The sequence below is a fragment of the Chiloscyllium punctatum genome, chromosome 9, assembly GCF_047496795.1.
Source record: "Chiloscyllium punctatum isolate Juve2018m chromosome 9, sChiPun1.3, whole genome shotgun sequence".
In the NCBI taxonomy this organism is placed as follows: domain Eukaryota; kingdom Metazoa; phylum Chordata; class Chondrichthyes; order Orectolobiformes; family Hemiscylliidae; genus Chiloscyllium; species Chiloscyllium punctatum.
Window position 1 is genome coordinate 40,047,526 of NC_092747.1, and position 21,942 is coordinate 40,069,467.

A 21,942-nucleotide genomic window follows, 5' to 3' on the forward strand; every position below is an offset into this window, starting at 1 on the left:
GGGATGCCCTGTAGCTCACAGGTTCCATTTGTCCCATTTTCTAAAGACAAAGCCTGTTGTCGTGCCTGGTGAAGTTCACTTGGGCTTTAGCTAGTAGGCATTTCTGAATGGTTACATCATTAATCCCATATACCAAATGGACTCTCAGCATCTCATTCAACGTTAACCCAAAACCAAATGCTCTGTCAGTAATCTTAACCAAGATCTTAATCAAAAATCTCGATGCGGATTCTGCTGGTTCTCTAACATTTGAATAAAACCACTGGTTCTCTAACATTCAAATAAAAATAGCATCTCAGGATCAGAGGGGTTTTTGGGACATAATATTCCTTAACTAACTCCATCAATTCTTGCAAGATTTTAGTGCCTGGTGCCTCTAGGAAAGCTAAGCCCCTTATAACTGAAAATGCAAGCAATTAGAAGGATTACTCATTGCTTTTTATGTGCCCCAATGTCATTAGCCTGGAAAAAAAATCATAGTTTTTCCATATATTGTGCCTAGTCTTCAATAGCAGGCTCAAACCAGTCAAGCTTCCCAATCAAAGGCATGATGTCAGAAATACTTACCTCATCTCCAAGATGACTGTTGCGAGCGAATGTTGTTCAGGCACATATTGTTTTCTTTCGTCGCCACTGCACTGAGGCCAGTATCCCATCACCAAGTCACCCTTTATTTATGTGTGCACAATACACTAGCTGTGTCCAGCCAGCTTGGAGTCAGTCCCCTGAACTGAGGAATGTGTAATCCCCTGGTTACTTTTTTTCTCTTTACATCGCTTGGTTATACCTTTTTTTTCTCTTTTCTAAAATTTTACACAATGGTACAAGATACAAACAGTTAACAATAAACAAAAAACAGCAGTTCACAAAAAAGCACTACTTACAGGGGAAGGGACTGCAAGGCTAATCCCCAAACCCCATTGTTAAGTTGTCAGGGAAAAGAAGACAAACCTCAAATCCCAATTTCAGTCATCAAAAAGGTAACAGTAACAAACACAGACAAGTCGAATGAGAGACAGTGCATAAAACACCGACCCAATATAGCTATAAAACAGCACCTGACAGCACCACATACTGATCAGACTACGTGGCTAGCCTTCCTTTTAGATTAGACTAGATTAAATTGCTTACAGTGTGGAAACAGGCCCTTTGGCCCAACAAGTCCACACCAACCCGCCGGACAACCCACCCAGACCCATTCCCCTACACCTACCCCTTCACCTAACGCTTTGGGTAATTTAGCATGGCCAATTCACCTCACCTGCACATTTTTGGACTGTGGGAGGAAACCGGAGCACTCGGAAGAAACCCACACAGACACGGGGAGAATGTGCAAACTCCACACAGTCAGCCGCCTAAGGCAGGACAATGGTAGGACAATGGTCAGCCTTCCAGTCTCTGGCCGCCCTGCGTACTGACTGACCCTCCCCAGGCCTGCTTTCCTCCAGGCTGGTCTTCGACCACCCAGTTCCCAGTCATCCCGCGTACTGAGCCACTTTCCTACGAGCTGGTTGTTGGCCTTCCGGTCTCCGGCTGCCTGCTACTGACTGACTCTCCCCAGCCCACTTTCCTCTGCGACAGATGTCAGCCACCAGCTCCCGATCACCCCACGTACTAACCAAACCACTCCCGACCTGCTTTCCTGCAGTCGGGCTGTCGGCCTTCCAGCACTGGGCCACCCTGCATACTGACTGAACCTTTCTCTTCACCAGCATTCATACGGATCAGCCATCCCACGGGCTGCCGTCAGCCGCCTGGCTCAGCCTACCCACATTTTACAATGACCGGCCTGCCCTATACTGGCTTTCCTGCAAGGCTGTTATCAGTTGCCTGGCCCCATCCATCCCATGTACTGACAGTCTCCTCCCGGCCCGCTTTCCTCCAGACTGGTCAGCAACCCTCTAGCCCTCAGCCATGCCGTGTACTGGCTGCCCCTCCCTTAACCAGCTTTCCTACGAGCACATTGTCAGCTGCCTAGCCCCCAGCCACCCTGCATACTAACAGACTCCCCTCCAAGCCCACTTTCCCCCAGGCCGGTCATCGAACCTCTGGCTTCTGGCCACCCAAGTATTAACTAGCCCACTCTGGCCCGTACCCAAACTCAATTAATTTCAAAACCCACATACAGTATCAGAATTGACAAAGTCCTCATAATACAGTTTCCAGCACCTAGGCAGAGTCCACACCCGAAGACAGAATCCATGCCAACACGCATAGTCCACTCCAACAGGCAGAGTCCACTCCAACAGGCAGAGTCCACTCCTGCACGCAGCAAATGCTCACCTCCCAGCACTCACACAGCTGTTCAGTCTTTATAGAGGCCTGGTCCACCCACAGAGGGCCAGGCCTACCCACAGAGTCTAGATTAGAGTGGTGCTGGAAAAACATAGCAGGTCATGCAGCATCCAAGGAGCAGGAAAATCGACGTTTCAGGCAAAAGCCCTTCATCAGGAAGAGTCAATCTGGAAAAGTGCAGTTGACTTACACGGTCTCAGTCCAAACACCCTAAAAGTGAAAACACACACAAAAAAGAAAGTGCAGACACTAAAAGCTGGAATGCAAGGGCTAAACCCTGCCACAAAATCAGCATAGTCCTTTTCTCAAAATAAAGCACAAAAAGAATAAGACACAAGCTATAACCAGCTAATAAAACAACAGTTCCCTATTGAGAACTGTAAAACACCTGTGGCACATTGACTGTGAAGATCAGCCAGTTCAGAAATCAGTCCTCAATAAAGAAATACCAGGAACAAACTGGCTGCATAGATCAGCCAGTTCAGGAATCAGCTCCCCAAAAACAAAAACCACCAACAGTACACTGGCTGTGTGGCCAGCCAGCTCTGAGTCAGTCCCCTGAACTGAAGAGTTTGTAATCCCCTGGTTATTTTGTTCTCCCTTTACATCTTCTGATTATATCTTCTCTTGGCATTTCAAAAAGGCTTTATTAACGTGTTTAAAAAAAGGAATAATTTCTCCTACGTGTTTAATTGCCGCTGTTCTCATTCATTTCCCAGTTCACATGATATAAACAATCAGAAGCCATTTTCAGTTGAATGTTCATTAAGGTTTGCAGAAAGCTTTCTTCAAGTCAGAGTTTGAAATTTCCAGGGTATTAAAGTAAGGTTCCCTTCGCACGCCAATCACCTGAAAGGAATTCCTGAAATTCTTCTTCATCTGTATCAACTTAATTGTCACTTTGAGATAGCCTGCCTTTCAATGCTGCTATCAGCCATTTTACTGTTTCTTGGTCTCGCAAATGCTCCATACGCTTCCAGCATATTACTTGTTCATCAATTTCTTCTATCTGTCAAAATTAATTTCTTCATTGTCTTTGGCAACAATTGCTTCTGAAACCATATTGACCTGTCTGATTTCTTTCTGAAACTCCTCCCACTCTGTCCATTTGATCTTTTGGAGGGTCTACTTGCTGCAGTCTTGCATCTTTTACCGGATCATCAAAGAATCCTTCTGGTAAATCCTCTGCTGTATTGCCTTTCCTTTCCACTGTGTTGTCTGATTGTTTTGGTTTCTGGATGGATCCAGAATAAGTGACAGCAAGAGGTGCTAGGGTGCTATCAAATAAGTCGTTAGCTAGAGCATTCCTGATTAGCCCAGCTTAACAACCTAGTCAATGTCCTCATAGTCAACATGGCCTCTTGGTTCCAATCGCTACAGTGAGGATGGGGGGTATTGCCTTGGAAGTCCTTAACATTGACTATGAACTCCATGAATTCTTGGCATCAGGTCAAAAATGGGAGAGAAAACTTCCTACTCATGACCACCTTCTGCCCTTCTTCAGTTGATAATATTGATTACCGAACTCAGGATGACAAAGGCACAAAATATACTCTAGCTAGTGGGCTTCAATGTCCATCACCTTGTGTGGCTCAGTAAAACCACTACTGACTGAACTGTCCAAACTTTGAAGGAGTGGTTTGACACAGACTGGGCCTGTAATGGGTATTGATGGAATCAACAAACACCTATTTGACCTTGTCCTTAGATCATTGCAAGAGGAGGTGTGTATGGCATTATCAATGCTGCCAGTGGTCAGCCAAAGAAACCCCCTTAGGTTCACTAGATCCAAAATGGTAGAGGGGAAAGGTCTTGGCTTTAAGTGTTGCTCCTTTTTTTGAGTTGTTTAAAGAGCTGGAGCTGATTTCCTCATTTTCATGGAGCAGTAATTAATGTTTTTATAGGTTTTGCATTGTTTTGGAAATTTTTAAAAAAAGGCAAAGACAATGATATTTTAAATGGGAGGAAACAGAGAGAGCACTAGATGATGTTTTGGGAGAGTGACCATGTGGAGAAGTGCCAGAATCGAGCTGTATACTTTCACAGCTGACTGACTATGAAATTACAAACATCTTGAGAGATGGTGAAAGAAAAACAAAGAGTGCAGTTTCACAACTGACCTTGGCAGACCTGTTTATGGCAACTACATACTGCACCTGGGAGTGATCAGTGATGATTTTGAGCTTGATCAGCTTAGTGTTTCATTTTAAGACTTATAAAATTTATAAATCTTAATTTTTTTGCTTGTAATTTTATAATAGTGAGAATGGTGAGTTTTTATTTATGTTTTACTTACATTTGTCTTTTGACTTTTTTAATACAAATGATAGGCATTAAGTTATCCTAGAGCACTATGTTGAGCAGTAAGACTGTGCTAATGCTGAGTTTTAGAGCAAGTGTGATATGTTTGTTTTTTGGGGTATATTCTGGGTCTGTAGATTGTTTGAGGACCAGAGATGGCTTTTAGTTGGGTGATGTGCTCTTCCGGTCAGTTGTGGGAGATTGAGGAAAATTTCAATGTTCCTGAAGATTATGTCTGCGGGAAGTATGTTTGGATGTGCATCCCATCAGATTGCATGGACTGGTTGGAGCAGTACTTACAGGCAATGAGGAATTTACAGGAGCTAGTGGGTGTGATGGATGGCAGTTTCTGGAAGGTAGAAAATCCACAGGTGCAGTCAGGTAAACAGGTTACAGCTAGGAAAGGTAGGAGAGGTAGGGAGGAAGTGCAGAAGTCTCCTGTGGCTATCCCTGTCTCAAACAAGTATACAGTTTTGGATACTGTGGTGGGTGATGGCCTTTCAAGGGAATATGGCATTTATTGCTAGGTTTCTGATACCGGGACGGACTCTACTGTAATGGAGGGTGTGTCATGTTGCAAGTGATCCATTGTGATAGGTGACCCTCTAGTCAGGGATACAGGCAGACATTTCTGCAGCTGACAGTGAGACATTGGAATGATGTGTTGCCTCACTGTTGCTAGGGTCAAGGATGTCTCAGAAAGGATGCAAAATATTCCCATAGGGGAGGGTGATCAACAGAAGGTCAATGTACACGTTTGTACCAATGACATAGGAAAAGAAAGGGATGAAGTTCTAAAGAAAGAATATAGGAAATTAGGCAGGAGGTTAAAAAGTAGGTCCTCGAGGATAGTTTATCTGGATTACTCCCAGTGCCATGTTCTGGTGAGAATAAGAATAGAAGATGGAGCAGATGAACAGATGGCTGAGGAGCTGGTCCAGGCAGGAAAGAATTCACATTTTTGGATCAATAAGATTTCTTCTAGGGTAGAAGATACCTTTATAAGAAGGATGGGTTGCACCTGGAAGATGACCAGTATCTCTGTGAGAGACCAGCTAGTGCTACTTGGGAAGCTTTAAACTAGTAAGAGGCTGGAACAGTAAAGAAAAGGAACAAGTTAAATAGTCAAGGCAGACAAGAACAAGACAGAGAACAATGTAAGACTAATAAATTAAATGACATTTATTTCAATACAAGTGACCTGACAGACAAGGCTTGGTTGGGAACATGGGATTTGGATATCATAGCTATCACAGAAATATGGCTCAGGGAAGGACAAAATTGGCAGATTAATATTCCAGGGTATAGATGTTATAGGATGGATAGAAACGGGGGGCAAAATAGAAGGTGGAGTCACATCTTTGGTTAAGGATAACATAATGGAAGTACTAGAGAGGATATTCCTGGGAGAATGTCCAGTTAAGTCATATGGTGAAACTGAAATGGAAAAGATCATTTTATTGTGTTTGTACTATAGGCCCTCCACTAGTCAGCCGGAAATTTGGTTGGGTTAGGATGTTTGTAGGTGAGAGGCCTTCAAAAATGAGATGATAAGAGTTCAGAGACAGTATGTTCCTGTTAATGTGAAGAGCAAGGCTGGTAGGTGTGGGGGATGCTGGATGATTACAGAAATTGAGACTCTGAGTAGGAAAAGGAAGGAGGCCTATATCAGATATAGATGACTAGGATCAAGTGAATCCCTAGAGGAGTATAAGGGCAGTAGGAATATACTTTAGAGGGAAATCAGGAGGACAAAAAGGGGACGTGAGATAGGTTTGACAAATAGGGTTAAGGAGAATCCAAAGACAAAAGAGTAACTAGGAAGAGAATAGAGCCATTTAAAGATCAACATGGCCATCTCTGTATGGAACTACAGGAGATGGTTGAGATACTAAATGAATATTTCACATCAGTATTTATGTGGAAGGACATGGAAGCTAGAGAACATAAGAAAATAAATAATGAGATCTTGGAAAGTGTCCATCTTAGAGCAGAGGAGGTGCTTGCTTGTTTTAAAATACATAAAGGTGTATAAATCTGCAGGATCTGATCCTAGAACTTTGTGGAAAGCTAGGAATAAGATTGATGGGTCCCTTGCTGAGATATTTGCATCATCAATAGCCACAGGTGAGATGCCGGATGATTGGAGGTTGGCTAATGTGATGCCTTCATTTAAGAAAGATGGGAAGGAAAAGTCAGGAAAGGCTGGTGAACCTGATATAAGTGTTGTGCATTTTTGGAGGGGATTTGCATGTACCCTGTATTTGGAAAGACAAGAACAAATTAGGGATAGTCAACATAGCTTTGTGTGCGGGAAATTGTGTCTCACTAACTTGAGTTTTTTGAAGAAGTGACAAAGAAGATTGATGAAGATAGAACAGTGGACATTGCCTTTATGGATTTCATCAAGATGTTCGATGAGTTTCTGCATGGTAGATTGGTTAGCAAGGTTAGATCATGTGGAATCCAGGGGGATCTTTCCAATTGGATACAAAATTGGCTTGAAGCTGGGTAACAGAGGTTGGTGGTAGATGGTTGTTTTTCAGACTGGAGGCTTGTGACCAAGGTGTGCAGCAAGGATCAGTGCTGGGTCCACTGCTTTTTGTAATATAGGAGGTATGGTTAGTAAATTTGCAGACAACACCAAATAGGTGGTGTTTGTGAACAGTGAAGAAGATTACCAGAGTACTAGGGGACCTTGATCAGATGGGCCGAGGAGTGGCAGATGGAGTTCAATTTAGATAAATGTGAGATGTTGCATTTTGATAAGGCAAACTAGGGCAGGTCTTATACACTTAATAATTGGGCCCTGGGGACAGTTGCTGAACAAAGAGACCTAGGGGTGCAGGTGCAAAGTTCCTTGAAAGTGGAGTGTCACGTAGACAGGGTGGTGAAGAAGATGTTTATCACACTTGCCTTCATTGGTCAGTGCACTGAGTATAGAAGTTGGGATGTCATGTTATGGCTGTACAGGACATTGGTGAGGCCACTTTTGGAATCCTGCATTCAATTTTGATCTCCCTGCTATAGGAAAGATGTTGTTAAGCTTGAAGAATTTAGAAAAGATTTACAAGGATGTTGCTGGGATTAGAGGGTTTGAGCTAAAGGGAGAGGCTGAACAGGCTGAGGCTATTTTCCCTGGAACATCAGAGGCTGAAGGGTGACCTTATAAAGGTTTATAAAATCATGAGAGACATACATAGGGTGAATTGTCAAGGTCATTTCTTCCCAGAGTCGGGGGAATTCAAAACTAGAGGGCATAAAATTAAGGTTAAAGGGGAAAGATTTAAAAGGGACCTGAGGGGAAATCTTTTACATGCAGGGGTTGGTGTCTGCATGGAAAGAGCTGGCAGAGAAAGTGGTGGAGGTGGCTATGATTACATCATTTAAAAAGCATCTGGACGGGCACATGAATAGGAAGTGTTTAGAGATATATGGGCCAAATGCTGGCAAATGGGACTAAATCAGTTTATAATACCTAGTTGGCATGGATGAGTTGGACCAAAGAGTTGATTTCCATGCTACATAACTGACTTTGTAACTTTAGGAAGAAATTGGTCACCTTTACCTGGTCTGACCTACCTTATGAGTGCAGACTAACAGCAATGTGGTAGTTTTGGTACTACCATCTGGGCAATTAGAGTTCAGTAATAAATGCTGGGCTAGCCAAAGTATGTGTTCAGACAAAATCCTGTTGTGCAATTCCAAATTGGGTATCTATGAGACACCATGGGCTATGAACACCAACAAAATTGTGTTTGACAAAAATCTATAATCTCAAGGGCTGACATATCCCACACTCATTCCACCAAATTAGATTTCCTACAGTGTAGAAACAGGTTCTTCGGCCCAAAAGGTCTACACCAACCCTTCAAAGAGTAACCCACCCAGGTCCACTTTCCTCTGACTAACATACCTAACACTATAGGCAATTTAGTATGGCCAATTCACCTGACCTGCACATCTTTGGACAGTGGGAGGGAACCGGAGGAAACACATGCAGACACGGGGGGATCGTGCAAATTCCACACAGTCACCTGAGGTGGGAATTGAAACCAGGTCCCTGGTGCTGTGAGGCAACAGTGCTAACCACTGAGCCATCGTGCTGCCCTTAATTCTGTCATAAATAGTGATGGACAGTTAAATAACTAACAAGAGGATGAGATGGTGCATAAATCCCTATACTCAACAATGATAGAATCCCATATATCAGTACAAAAGGCAAGCTGTTGCGTTTGCAGCCAGCTTCATCCAGAAGTGCTGAATGGACAGTTCATTGCAGCCTTGTCCTGAAGTCCTCAGCCTCACAGATGCCATTCTTCAGCCATTCTGATCCACCCCATGCAACATCCAGAAACAACCATAGATATTGAAGTTTACAAAGGCAGTGAGCTCTGTCGATTTCTTGGCAATATTGGACTTTTAACCAGACCCATCCATAGCCAATCTATTCTTATACAGCTAGAATACTGGCATCTACCCAGCAATATGGTAGATTGCTCAAATACATGATGTTCATAAATAGCAGTGCAAATCCAACCAACCCATTATTGCCCCATCAACAATCTGTCAATCAGCAGCAATGTGATGGAAGGGGTCATTGACAGTGCAAGCAAATTACATTCACAAAGTCATAAACTATTCATTCTTGGTTTGAGATCTGTCAAGGCCAATGAACCCTTGACCTTATTATAACCTTGGCCCTAACATATACAATAGAGTTGAACAAATGAGGGCAGTAAGGATGACTGCCCTTGAAATCAATGTAGAAATTGACTGAGTATGGCATCAAAGACCCCTGGTAAAACTGGAGTCATTGGAAATGAGGAGTAAAATTCTCCACTGGTTGAAGTTATACCTAACACAAAGAACAATAATTATGGTTGGTGGAAGCCAATTATCTGAGCACCAGGACATCAGTCCAGAAGTTTCTCAGAGTGGTGTCCTGAGCCGAACTATCTTCAAGTCTTTTGTCAAAGACCTTCTCCAATCATAAGTTCAGAATTGGGATGTTCACTGATGATTCCACAATGTTCGGCAGCATTTGTGACTCTTCAGATACAAAGCAACCCATATCCATATGTCCTCTACTACATTCAGATTTGGTGTGATAAGTGGCAAGTCATATTCACTTGTGCAGGTGCCAGGAAATGAACATGTCCAACAAGAGACTCTAGGAGAAAGTGAGGACTGCAGATGCTGGAGATCAGAGTTGAAAATGTGTTACTGGAAAAGCGCAGCAGGTCAGGCAGCATCCAAGTTAACAGGAGAATCGACGTTTTGGGCATAAGCCCTTCTTCAGGATTCCTGAAGAAGGGCTTATGCCCGAAACATCGATTCTCCTGTTAACTTGGATGCTGCCTGACCTGCTGCGCTTTACCAGCAACACATTTTCAGCAACAAGAGACTCTAACCATCATCCCTTCACATTCAATGATATCACCATTACTGAACCCCCAGTTTTAACATCGTAGGGGTTGCCATTGATGAGAAACTGAATTGGACTAGCCATATAAGTACCGTGGCTAAAAGAGGTCAAGGGCTGGGAAATGTAAGGCAAATAACTCAGCTCCTGTCATCAGAATGCCATCTACAAGGTATAAGTCAGGAGAGTGATGAAATATTCTCCATTGGCCTGGATGAGTGGAGCTCCAAAAACACTCAAAAAAGACCATGACCATTCTGTACAAAACAGTCTTCTTGAATAGGACTCCATCTATCACCTTAAATATCCAATCCTTCCACTAACAATACATAGTGACACCTTCTAAACCCCAGAATCTTTACTATCTAGAAGAACAAGGGTGGGAGATGCATGGGAGCACCACAACCTCCAGACTCTCTGCAAACTACACAGCGTCCTGACTTGGAATTATGTCTCTGCTGCTTTTCTGTCCTGGGACTAAAATTATGGAACTCTCTTCCAAATAACAATGCACGTGATGTAAAGGTTCAAAGATCCAGCTCACCGTCACCTTCTGAAGACCAATTAACGACTGGTAACAAAAACTGGATACCACATCCCGTGAAAAAGTAATAAACGCGCAGTTCAAATTAATAAATGGTTCCTAAGTGGTTAACAGGACACTCTAGCAATTACTTCGAATAAAACATCGAGTCCCTCTATTGGGGGGAGTCAATTGCCCAAATGGCCGTATGTAAAATGTCATCATATGCATATTTATTTGAATGGATGACCTGGTGAAGGGGATTCATTCAAATTTTGATGTTGATATTTGAGCCAGTCAAATCATACCTAATACAAGTTTTATTCTCCGTTAGTTGGAAGGTTCCGAAATGAAATGAAGTTTCTTAGTTCTAACCTAATTGTTCGCAATGATAAGCCTCCAGAGAACAATATTACATTAAGTTTGAGCGTGACGTATGGACAGATTGTGCGAACTGTTGACCTGTACACTGGCGATGTCACAATCTTATTCTGGTGGTATTGACTTACGCAAGGCAGGATGGAAGGTACAGTATGTGTTGAAGGCGATGTGGAAAACTTGGCCCTAATTTTCTCGTGAGCCGACTGTCTAAACAACAAGGAAATTGGAACAATAAAGTTTCATTCAATCATTCAAAAACATTTAAAACAGAGTGCAATGCGATTTGGGCAAGTCTGTTAGATTACAAATTTACGACGAACTCCAGTTTTGAAGCATCTTTCTCATTTATTAAAGCGGTTCTATAGATAGACGTGCAACCAAAATGGGATCACAAACAATCTCCAACAAAATGTAACAATTGTAGAATTTTGCTTTTCGGGTAGAACTAAAGCTGAAAATCTTCCTGGGATGAAGAGTATACAAGTTAAAACAATATACAGAGCTCGGCAATATTTCTACACGTACAATTTAAAATATATATTTTCAGTATTTTCTGTGTTTTTATTTCCTAATACGCCTTTATTTATAACCACAGGCAACACCTGAGTTTGTACCGCCAGGAAAACAAGTAAAAAGGCATATTAATCTATAACTATGGACTTTAACCTAACACCTCCATTATAATTTACAAGACGAAACGAAATTGACATAAAATTACTCGAAACAGCACAAACACACAATATGGATATTTAGATTTCTTGAAGCTGACTTATTTCTGCACAATCGCAGACCTTTCTACTCGCTGCAATGTACAATCTATTATTTACGCCAACTGCTATTGCAAACATAGAAAACAAATGAATGGCAAATATTAGCTATATGTAACTGCAGTCACTGAGTGCTACAGGTAGGGCATTTATTGGGAACTGTTACAGGAGATTTCAACCTACGTTGTAAGTCCAATTAAAATGATCTGTACAGTGATGTTCTCTGACGCTGTTGCACGTTCGACCTTACGAATTCTTCACTGAGTCTCTAGCAACTGTACCTTGGCTTTTTAAGGAAGTGCAGGGCTGTGAAGAGGAGACACTGACAGACAGCAGGTCTCTTCCCATAGGAGTATTGGGAGCACAAACATCCTCCTTAAGATCGCCGGAGGAGACAACTGAGTCCTGTTCCGGAGCGCCATTCCTCGCTCTCTTCTTATCCTCTTCCTTCTTCCACTTCATCCTCCTGTTTTGGAACCAGATTTTGATATGTCGTTCGGTCAGGTTTAACATGACCGCCAGCTCCACGCGGCGGGGCCTGGAGATGTATTTATTGAAGAGAAACTCCTTCTCCAACTCAAGCAACTGAGCTCGAGTGTAGGCAGTGCGCGTGCGCTTATTTTCTTCCTGCTCCACCATAAAGGAACTCCCTAAAAACAGAGAGAACACCAATCATTTAAAATCACCAGAAATTCGCCTTTCAGTCGGTATATTATTAACCTGATCGTTTCAGGAAATATGCATATTGTAGTCAATTCATAATAGCCAGCCAAGGAAAGTAAAGCGATGGCATCCCGGTTAAATTACATCAGAAGTGAAAGAAATTATGATTAAAATGTGAACGGGGATAACTGGAAACACGTATTTCCATCTAACATTCTTCCCCACACCAACCCACGCTTCTACTTGCTGAAATGCTGATCACACCCCAGTGATAATGCAGTTCCAAAGCACACCGTGGACCTTACGCCCTGTTTGTTTCCATTGGTTTGAGAACCAGGAGCACCCCCAGAAATTCGTCTTCCCAAATGATGTGGGACAGTCTCCGTTTACTCCTTTGGCGAACAGTAGGAGGTTCACTGCCAGAAATGAGCCGCATGAGACTCGAGATTCAGTCAAAGGTAAGGTTTGTGGGAATCTATCAATGTAGCCTGCTTCATAATGCTATTTCAGTAAGCTATTTCTTTGCGATGGTCAAACTCCATTGTATTCATTGGAGTTTTGAAGATTAAGGGGAGATCTAATAGAAACTTACAAGATAATACATGGCTTGGAGAGGGTGGACGCTAGGAAATTATTTCCGTTAGGTGAGGAGACTAGGACCCGTGGGCACAGCCTTAGAATTAGAGGGGGTCAATTCAGAACAGAAATGCGGAGACATTTCTTCAGCCAGAGAGTGGTGGGCCTGTGGAATTCATTGCCACAGAGTGCAGTGGAGGCCGGGACGCTAAATGTCTTCAAGGCAGAGATTGATAGATTCTTGATGTCACAAGAAATTAAAGGCTACGGGGAGAATGCGGGTAAGTGGAGTTGAAATGCCCATCAGCCATGATTGAATGGCGGAGTGGACTCGATGGGTCAAATGGCCTTACTTCCACTCCTATGGTCTTATGGTCTTATGGTCATATCAGAAACGTCAACAAGAAAATTGTGTATCAGCGCGTCAAAGGAAACCCTAACGCGCACAGGCCGCGTCCCGCAGAAAAAGTAACACTTCCATTAAAGAGACAAGGAACTTCTGCACTGCAAATTACTTCATGGTGGAGCCGAATCAGTACTCCAGTCACCACCGGACTTCATTTCCATTTAAGCATAGTTGAAATGGCGAATTGATATGAAACTAACCATACACGATCGCTTTCGGAAATATCCTCAAAATAAAAACAATGTGGCATATCCGGGGCACCCAATCAGCGTAAAGAAACGAAACACTTTAAAGCGGGATGCCTTTTATTGTCATTTCCAATACCTTTAGTTTGGAAATAAATTTAACACAATGCTGTCGATTAAGGATTCATGTTAAGCAAGTTGTTTCTTTGAGAGGATTTTTGTTCATTTGTAACAGGCGCGGAGCCTAACAGGACACTCATTAAAAGTTGCGTTTTCTGCTGTGAATCTCAACCTCTTCCCTCTCCACAGTTTGAAAAGGTGTCACGATCAAACATATACTAAATAACTTTCAATTATACTGAAAGCGTACTGCAGTACTCTCTAAATGAATCCTTTCTTTTACATAAGAATTTGGGGATTATTGTCATTCAATTTGAACAGCAAGTCAAGTTCCTGATTCCATGTCAACAGTTTTAGCAGCAATAAACTGGCATATTGTGAATGATATTTGGTCGCCGATCTCAATTCCCAGTCGACATTTTGCTTTTACGGTCAATCGTTCTAAATCAATTGATTGAGAGATGGTTCAATGTCAAAGTGGGTTTAACTAGTTTGCTGTAAAGTACCATTAAACTGCTCAGGTGACATTAATTCACATTATTCGGGCTATCTCCTGGTGAAAAGGTGATATGTACAGCTGCTCTGAGTAAAAAGAAACACCCAATCGTGCATATTTTACTGTCATAAAGGAGCGCGATTCAATAGAAGCGGACCTACAAATTAAACAATTATTTTATAATTAGAAAACTGTACAATGTCATGTTGTCTAGGGCTGCCGGGACACCCAAAAGCAGGAGATTCGGCCCTTACAAACTCGCAACAGTTTCCCGCCCACCACGGAGGGGAAGGAATTGCCTTCGTCTGCCTATCATCAAGGAACTACAGGAACAAGGGAAAGTATTAATGAACCCCCTACGAATTCGCTTCGTAAAGGTGTGGGTTAGCACTTAGTTTGTACACGCTCTGCTGAAGAACTGGCTTCGATGGCAGTGATCTTCTGTTTTAACAACCGCAAGTTGACAGTCAGACTCTAGAAACGTAAAATTGTTGGTGGAAATATCTAAATCTTCTGCTTCAAGACGCCGATCATGTTTGAAAGTAACTATTCATTAGTCAACATAAACAGCAGTTGCGCGGCGGCTCTAATGTGAAGGCGTTCACTCTCACCTGCAATGAAATCCACTCTTTTTACCCAAACACTTTCAACGACCAGATCATTTTCAATATTGTTACTATGAAAGTCTGGGATTGCCCACAAACACTTTGCTTCCTGTCGCTTACGACATGATAGTACCGGGTTATAGCTGACTTGTCTACTAACATTCAAATTTCTTATTCGTCGTTGTTAACTATAAATGAAAAGATCTGAGCGTTGAACTTCACAATTTCGAAAGAATGTGATCGGAGTTCAAATGAATTGGTGCTTACCGTGGAAGAATCAGGACAAGAAGAGGAATGGTAAAATTCAAATACCACGCTGTTTCGCAATGGGATCAGAAGCAAGCTTCTACACAAGTCGTTGTGGAGATCTGAAACCTTCTTTCCCAAAACTTGGTCGATTCTGGGACAATTGGAGTGACCATTTGCTTAGATGACGGATTTTTGATGGGAAGGTTTTTCAAGGAACGAGTGAAGGGGGTAAATGGATTAAAATACAGGATCTAACTGACAGTGGAGCAGACTTCAAGCCCCTAATATTCCTATCATGGCAGGAGCAATACAATGACAGACTCAGAACGTTTGTTTAGATTGTGAAATGCGTTGTTTACTGCTGCGGTTCTGTTTTCTATCTACGATGGAATTTATAATGTGTGGAATCGCCATATAAATATCACGCCTCTGATTCGAATCATTTATTTTCTTCAAAAAAGTTAAATAATCTGCAGTCTGATAATTGCCCAAAACACCAAAAAACTATATTACCTTATTAAATTAGCAGTACCAGCCTGTTGTTATTTAAAATTCATTGTCTTTTGTCCTTGTCTGAACTGGAAACTTAGCGGTATATATCAGGCATGTGAACCCTACTTCAAATTTTTTTGGAATTTTTTGGAAACTGCTGTTCGTTGGAGTTGGAATTTCAACATAATGACGAGTGAAATCATAAAGCATATGTCCCTATAGAAAAAAAAGACCCCCGTGTAACCTACAGAAGAAAGATAAATAGCAACTTGATTCCAAAAGTGAGAAACACCAAAAATCGACCTTTGAGGTACACATAGGCAAACTGTTCGCCAGAACAACGGTGATTGCCCTATATTTGCCCTGGTTGCAGATCACGTTTGCGTTAAATAGAACGGCAGTAAAAATGAAAAGAACATTTTTCAAATGCGCTCCATCATTTCTCAGATATGTAATTTATACTCAAATGCAAGCGAGGAATGTTACAATATCATTGTATTTGTTATTAACAAGACTGTCTCTGTTGAGAACACAAGCACATTAAACTTAGAGAAATAAACGACTCCATTTACCTGTTTGGTGAAATGCTAAGCATTTGTTGAGACCCTTATTCCAATCTACATGTGTTTGGTTATGTAATGGGCCGAGATTTCACTTTTATGACTCGATGCAAACAAATCTAGACTAATTATACACGTATAGATCCCTTTATGGCCAGCAATCACATCATCGCCCGGATGCAATGCGATTTGAATTCAAGTTGCAGTTTGCCATAATTAGATTTTAAGTTGGTCTCAAATTTGGATGCGTCCTAGGCTTTCGAAACGTACGTTTTATGGAAAACAATTTAATACAGCTCATGTGCACTTTGGAAAGGTAAAGCTGGAGCTCATCCGAGTTAGTGATTCATTGTAGTTTGACCCCTGAGTTTAGCTCCAGACTCTTTGTAAACGCAACGGACTGACGAAATCTAGCGAGTGGTGTTGTCGATTAGAACCTTTCTCCAGGAGAAATTGCAGTTTTCTTTTCAAACCCAGATGCCCGTTTATAGTATCGGATACAATTAAATATTACCGTGCGTTTTCTATAATGCCAAATATTTGCTTGCTATCCTTCACCCACCCCACCCTTCCAAAGTTTCCAGCCCTTTCTTCAGCCCATATTCCACACAAAACGAACATCAACTGTGCACTCCATTCTGCTAGGCCTATTTTGAAAATGTATTACAAATCGTTATTTCAGAAGTTATGTTCCTCTATTGGATTTGTTTATTTTAAAATCGCATTATTGAGGTAATTTTAATTGTTTAATAAAAGGCGATGAATGAAAACAATAAAGCAACAATTGTCTTGTATTTGTGGCCGGTTCAACAGAAGCCCGCTCGTCAGAATTACGCCGGCGTAAGGAAAGGCTGGATGAGTCCATTTAAACAGCGTAATTCGAAATACGGTTTTGATTTTATGAGGAGTTCATGTACAGATTTGACGTTTTGTGTAGCATAACTATGGTCTAATAGTCATCATCTTTTACACTGACAACTTGAAGTGTTAATTGATTCTCCTATTACAGTAATCAATGTCATTAGTCCTGCCAACAGTGATAATTAGGACATCGATATTCTCTTTACATGACAATAATGTCGATAGCATTAACCAGAATTACATGCCCAGTGGAATGAATGATGTTTAGCCCTGTTATCTAATGCCCTCCATCCCTGCCCTAATCTACAGTTTAAATATTTTCTTGGGTAATCGCCATCTTTAAAAAAAATCCAGAATCATTAGAAAAAGTAATTGCTTTTCAGAAGCCAGGACACTTACCCGGCCATTGTCCTTTCCAGATATGGGCATGCGACTTGGTCGATTTCATCCACGGGAAGGGCAGATGCGGTCTACTGTGGTCATCCAAGGCCCCCATTTCAGAGCTGGTCCCAAAGCAAGCCCCTTGGTGGGTGTGCGGGTCGGGAGGCTGCTGCTGTGGATGGGGGAGATGCGAGACTGTAGGATCCTCAGATATCCCAGGTACATCGAAATGAGAAATATCAGCGGGGTTGTCTTGTTCAAGCCCTGACAAGGAAGGGTTGACATATGAAGTCTGTGGCTGCCTCGCTACAAAGAGACATGCTGGTGGGCTTTGGTTATATCCTTGGGTTTGTGATCTCTGGTAAGCGCATGATTCTTTATACATTTGAGCCGGGGCATAATAATGTTCCTCGCTATTCATGGCTACTAGTGCATAAACAATTGAAACATCAGGATGCCGCTGTAATTTTACAGTTTAATCTTCTGCTTAGCTTGATTCACGAATCAAAATAGCACCTAGCACTCTGTTATGCTTGGTGGAGAACTACAAGCATGTCATGTGACTTGGTTCGTACAACCTATTGGACTGTCATCTCATGATAGAAACACTTGGTAATTTCACTTGCCTGCACAGTCCATTTACTTTCCATGTACTTTTGTAACAATGGAAACTTGTGTGAGTGCCAGGCGAACTGCCTTCTCTCTTCCTAGAAATACTTGCTTTATTCAAGAACGATTTCTGTACTTTCTCAATCGATACACAGATGGCAGGTATACTGGCTACGAGTTAATTTTACCTCATTTCAGGGTAATCAGTAAAGTTACACAAATACGTTGAATTTTAAACATTTGACTAGGAAAATGCATGACCAGATGTGAACTGTATCAGTGATAGATTAGACAGGGCAGTGTTATCGCCTTCTCAGCGACGTGGGCCTGGGAACCACAGATAGCAAAAGAAAAGGTGCTTTATTTCTAACAAACGAAGATTAGCTACTGCTTTCTTCGCTGATCCTGTTTGAATGACTGGGATTCACATAGCTACGATAAAGTCCTTTAGCAGCAGGTCCGCATATAACTTTTCATATGCTCATTTCTTTTTATCAGTTACGTTTAAAATAATTCGCTGTGCGCATAAAGTTTTAAAACCAGTGTAGAGATTTGTATGGATCCTAGCTTCTGTCAAAATTGACTTGTGTTTGCATTTTTGTAGAAGTTCTTGTTGATTGCACCTGTTGGCTCTTCATTTTTATCTTCATTCCAGCTTCTCCGTTTCCTAATCTATACTCCATTTTTCTTCAACAATTGATCTGTTCAGCGCGCTGCATTTTAGATTTTCTCCCGCTTTATCTATCACTCTTACAACGTCTGTTTTAAACTTCGACCCAGTTAAATATTGACTTTTGATTAGGTGAGTCTGTTAAGACTTCTGGCAAGAGTATTTCTTATAACAGTGAAAGAAATTGGCCTATATATATATATATTTAACGCACACATACCTAAGCATGCCTATGTATAAATATATATAAACTTTAGACCCAACTTTTGTTATTCCATTCGTTTGCTCTGACCATAACCGTAAAGATTACAACGAAAACCGTCCTGATATCCGTTAGCGGCCCATTGATTATTTCAAGTTTTTTTTTCTCTGCAATTCACAGCCCATGTTGACCTTTCCGGGTGATATGGTAGAACTTGCTGTTGGTTGACTTGGTGACAAGGCTATGAAGAGGCGGGGAGCTACTGCAAAGGACAAAGATCGCTTCAGTAGCTGTGTTCACTCACGCTTTCTCACACAGAGACTATTTACTTTGCTCTCCTGCTGTAATTGCACATTTCTGCAAATTTTTACCCATTTGAACGCTTCATTTAACTCCATTTTCTCTTCCTCGTTAACGGCTAAAAGGATTTATTTTTTTAAATCATCTTAGATAGTGAGCAACTTTTTGCGTTGCGCTATGTTCATTTTTAAGCATGGTTTTGCTAAACTAGACGAAATGACTGAATTAGACTTTTGGCATAACTTTTACGCCATTCTGCATGGTCAAAACCCCATCAAATTAAAGACTATTCTTCAATTTTGAGTCACATACTCTTCTCTACAAAAGTTCTATGCTTGTTTTTAGTATTTACGAATGATCTATACACTCACGCTATTTTGAATCTGTAGCAGGAAAAGTACATTTTCACCGATTCTCAGTATTATAATATTTATCGTATTTGAGATGATCATAAAACTCCAGCCCATTAATGGTCAAACGCGCTTCCGCCAGCTGAATCCATTCAGTCCTGCAGTAAAACGGGACACCGCGCCTTTGATTCGGTACTGAACCATTAACCAATTGCTTTCCCGAGCCATTAAACACCAGCTCTTATGGATAAATAAACAGAAAAGGTTGTAAACCAATTACTGAGGATAGTGAAAAGGTATTTTATTAGCAGGAATTACAGATAGACACGCACTTCAGGGAAAACTCGACAATTATTCTCTCAGTCGGAAGAAAAATAAACCAAAATCATAAGATATTGCAACTCAACTAAAATACGAATCGAAACACTTTGGTGCAGTAACACACGAGATTAGTTAGCAAAGGCTTAGTTGCCCGTCATGTGTAAGGTAAAGCCATTGTTGTTTGAAAGATTTCAATTCACTGTATCACTAACAGCTTATTGCACTACAAATACACATGAAACTGAAAGGCAGCTTGAACATACTTTCGGACATATTCGTCAATACTTCGCAGCAGTCTACATTGTAATATATCCACATTCACCAAAAACATCATGGAGAAGTTTCAAACACATTTTAATGTTGGATTTGATGTGCATTGTCGATAGTCCCAATCACTGTGTGCTGCTAACATCCAGTCAGCTTGTACTATCTGATTAAAATATTGTCTTGAAGGAAAATGTACTGACATGATTAGACGCTATGACATATACAATGAATTAGAGGAGGAGTTGGATTATAATGCATTCAGATTTACCGATCTGGACAGTTTAGGATCTAAAGCTGGCGTGATTTTAATAGTTTTTACGTCAATGACTGCACCCGTAAACTGGCTGAAATAAGATTGTGAATGGGCATTGGAAATTTCCGTCTGAAAGGCTCCAGTTGTTAAGAACAGTTAGAATATGTAGAATATGAGTTAGTTCGTGTCGTTCATCATTCCCCCAAAACAGTTTGTTACTTACCACCGTGGCTGTTCCGGTGGGATTTTTTCTGTTCTGTCGCTCGGTAATAGATTGCATTTATTTTACAATTCACTACAATAGAAAAACAAAACAACGTGCCTCGGTTGTGTGGATTGGATTTATAACGATCACTCTGGATCTTTTCTGAAGAAGGGTCACTGGATCTGAAACGTTAACTCTGCTTTCTTTGCATGGGTGCTGCCAGACTTGCTGAGTTTTTCCAACAATTTCTGTTTTCGATTCTGCTTTTGATCCTGTTTTTAATGTTGCACAAATCCAGGGTGCCACCACGGAGTATAAACCAAACTGCCCACAGGATAACCCAGTCAGGGAGCGCATACGGGTCGGCTGTCAAAGACTCTTTCCAGTTGCAGCTAGTGCCGCGATAGTCACTCAGTTATGGTCTGCAAGCGACCGTTCGTTTTTTTGTGCTAGTTTGTTCAACCTTCCATTACTGTTCATAGGGTGGCTCATTCGCCTTGGTGAAAAAAAAGTTGCGTGATGTTTATAGAAGCCAGGAACACCGCAAACACCCCCATTAACACCTTGCAACAAACGTTCGTTATCGAGATGCACATAGACCCTGTTGATTGACTTGTGAAAGTTACTTGCAACAGTTAATTTGAATGACTTTACAATGGGGACAATCGCGAGTTCAGCACCGAGGGACGGGACATCGCCAATGTATTGACTAACATTTGCGTGTTTTCGACGCCTTTACAATCCATAAGGAAGCACGGGACTTGAGTGCGGGGGGACACTCAGGTTTCCCCTTTTCCCGTGATATTTTCTGGGAAGAGTTTTAGCGTGAAGTATTCGGTCTGCAAGATGTGGAAACCAGTGCTGCAGAAATAACGGCAACCCGACAGAAGTGATATGTAGGCAAGCGGCCTTTCCAAAACGCTGCGCACAATATTATAAGCTGCGATTTAAACGCATATTTTTAAAAAAATTTAGGAAGGTGTACACTTTAGAAAAGGTCTAATGAAGGTGCATGGTACCAAGAATTAAACATGGCAGCATAAGAAACTTTTTTTCTCTCACTGGCAGAAAAGAAGATGCAGAAAGCCAGGTGAGCAAAGAACCAGAGGTATCTTGAGGAAAAATATGCAGCGAAATGTTATGATTTGGAATGCAATTACATGCAAAAATTCAGGGAGCAGTTTCAACAATAACTTTCAAGAGAGAATTGAGTGAATATTTGGGGGAGAGTGGAAGTAACTGGCTAGCTCTTGCAAAGGCCTGACAATATGGAGTCCTCCTGTACCGTTTGATTATATAATTCCAGGATTTTGTCAATATAACCGATCATATTTTATCCAATGCAGAATATTGGTGCAAAGAAACATTTTATTCGTTACTAATGGGACAGTCTGGGAGACAGTGAGGTCTGCAGATGCTGGAGATCAGAGTTGAGAGCGTATTGCTGGAAAAGCACAGCAGATCGGGCAGGAATCCTGA

At 41.5% G+C, this 21,942-nt stretch overlaps 1 protein-coding gene across 1 annotated transcript; it reads right to left on the reverse strand.

Annotated features, from left to right (window-relative positions):
- Window positions 1-11,290: 11,290 nt before the first annotated feature.
- On the reverse strand, window positions 11,291-17,732 carry pdx1 (pancreatic and duodenal homeobox 1). Its single transcript, XM_072576610.1, has 2 exons — window positions 17,305-17,732; window positions 11,291-12,342 (listed from the first exon to the last, which is right to left on the reverse strand). Exons 1-2 carry the CDS (start codon window positions 17,705-17,707, stop codon window positions 11,939-11,941), a joined length of 807 nt encoding a protein of 268 aa, XP_072432711.1. The 5' UTR covers window positions 17,708-17,732; the 3' UTR covers window positions 11,291-11,938.
- Between the last annotated feature and the right edge of the window lie 4,210 nt (window positions 17,733-21,942).

What these genes read in the sequence shown, in the direction of transcription:
- pdx1 (XM_072576610.1), bottom strand. Translation starts at nt 17,707, where the DNA reads ATGAATAGCGAGGAACATTATTATGCCCCGGCTCAAATGTATAAAGAA. An exon ending in CTGGAAAGGACAATGGCCGG is followed by an intron (nt 12,343 to 17,304) that starts GTAAGTGTCCTG and finishes CTCTGTTTTTAG; the next exon opens with GGAGTTCCTTTATGGTGGAG.